Source organism: Fukomys damarensis, unplaced genomic scaffold (genome assembly GCF_012274545.1).
Source record: "Fukomys damarensis isolate Sample0158 unplaced genomic scaffold, DMR_v1.0_HiC HiC_scaffold_19, whole genome shotgun sequence".
Taxonomy (NCBI): Eukaryota; Metazoa; Chordata; class Mammalia; order Rodentia; family Bathyergidae; genus Fukomys; species Fukomys damarensis.
In genome coordinates, this window is record NW_022900931.1 from 62,645,247 (window position 1) to 62,645,785 (window position 539).

Consider the following 539-nt stretch of genomic DNA (forward strand, 5'->3'; position numbering starts at 1 on the left):
GCCTCTGCTGACCTAGCATGGCCCCACAGGGATGGCATGGGGACAGGGGTGTGTTGTCCCAGGCCCCGGCTCTGGACCCCCTCATGGGAAGATGTCTCCACATCCATCCCATTCCCCAAGCCCAGGAGCCCGTGCAAGCTGGCACTCACCCCACTGTAAGAAGTCGGCCACGTACTTGTCCTGGGCCAGGTCGGAGGCACCCAGCTCCTGGTGGACGCCCAGGAGAAGGTCGAGCAGGGGCTCCAGCCCCAGGAAGCTGGGGTCCAGTGCCAGCTGCTGGAGCCGCCTCAGCCGTACCTCGGCTGACATGTCGGGAGGGCAGCACCATGGCCCCTCCCCGGGCCAAGGCTCGGGGTCCTATTGTCACAGGGTCTGGCAGACCCTGTCCAGGCCACAGAGCCCTGACCGCATGTCTGACTGTCCCTTGGGCCTCTCTGGCCACTTCTCCGCGGCTGAGGCCTCCTCCTCTTTTCACCCCACCCCCTAGTCCAGCCCCCTCCCGCCTCCTAGTTATAACCCCTCAGGCGCCCCCCCCTCAA

General features: G+C 66.2%; 1 protein-coding gene across 21 annotated transcripts in view; it reads right to left on the bottom strand.

Moving 5' to 3' along the window:
- Window positions 1-489, bottom strand: part of Dmpk (DM1 protein kinase) — a 9,846-nt gene extending 9,357 nt beyond the window's left edge. For 12 of the 21 annotated variants that reach the window (XM_010614591.2, XM_010614593.2, XM_033765860.1 and 9 more), the window contains exon 1: window positions 150-488. In XM_010614591.2, coding sequence (XP_010612893.1) covers window positions 150-309 — 160 coding nt within the window. In that variant the 5' untranslated portion in view covers window positions 310-488. Of the gene's footprint in view, window positions 1-149 lie in introns of all 21 variants that reach the window. The other 9 variants (XM_010614587.2, XM_010614581.2, XM_010614582.2 and 6 more) reach the window with 1 other exon arrangement.
- Between the last annotated feature and the right edge of the window lie 50 nt (window positions 490-539).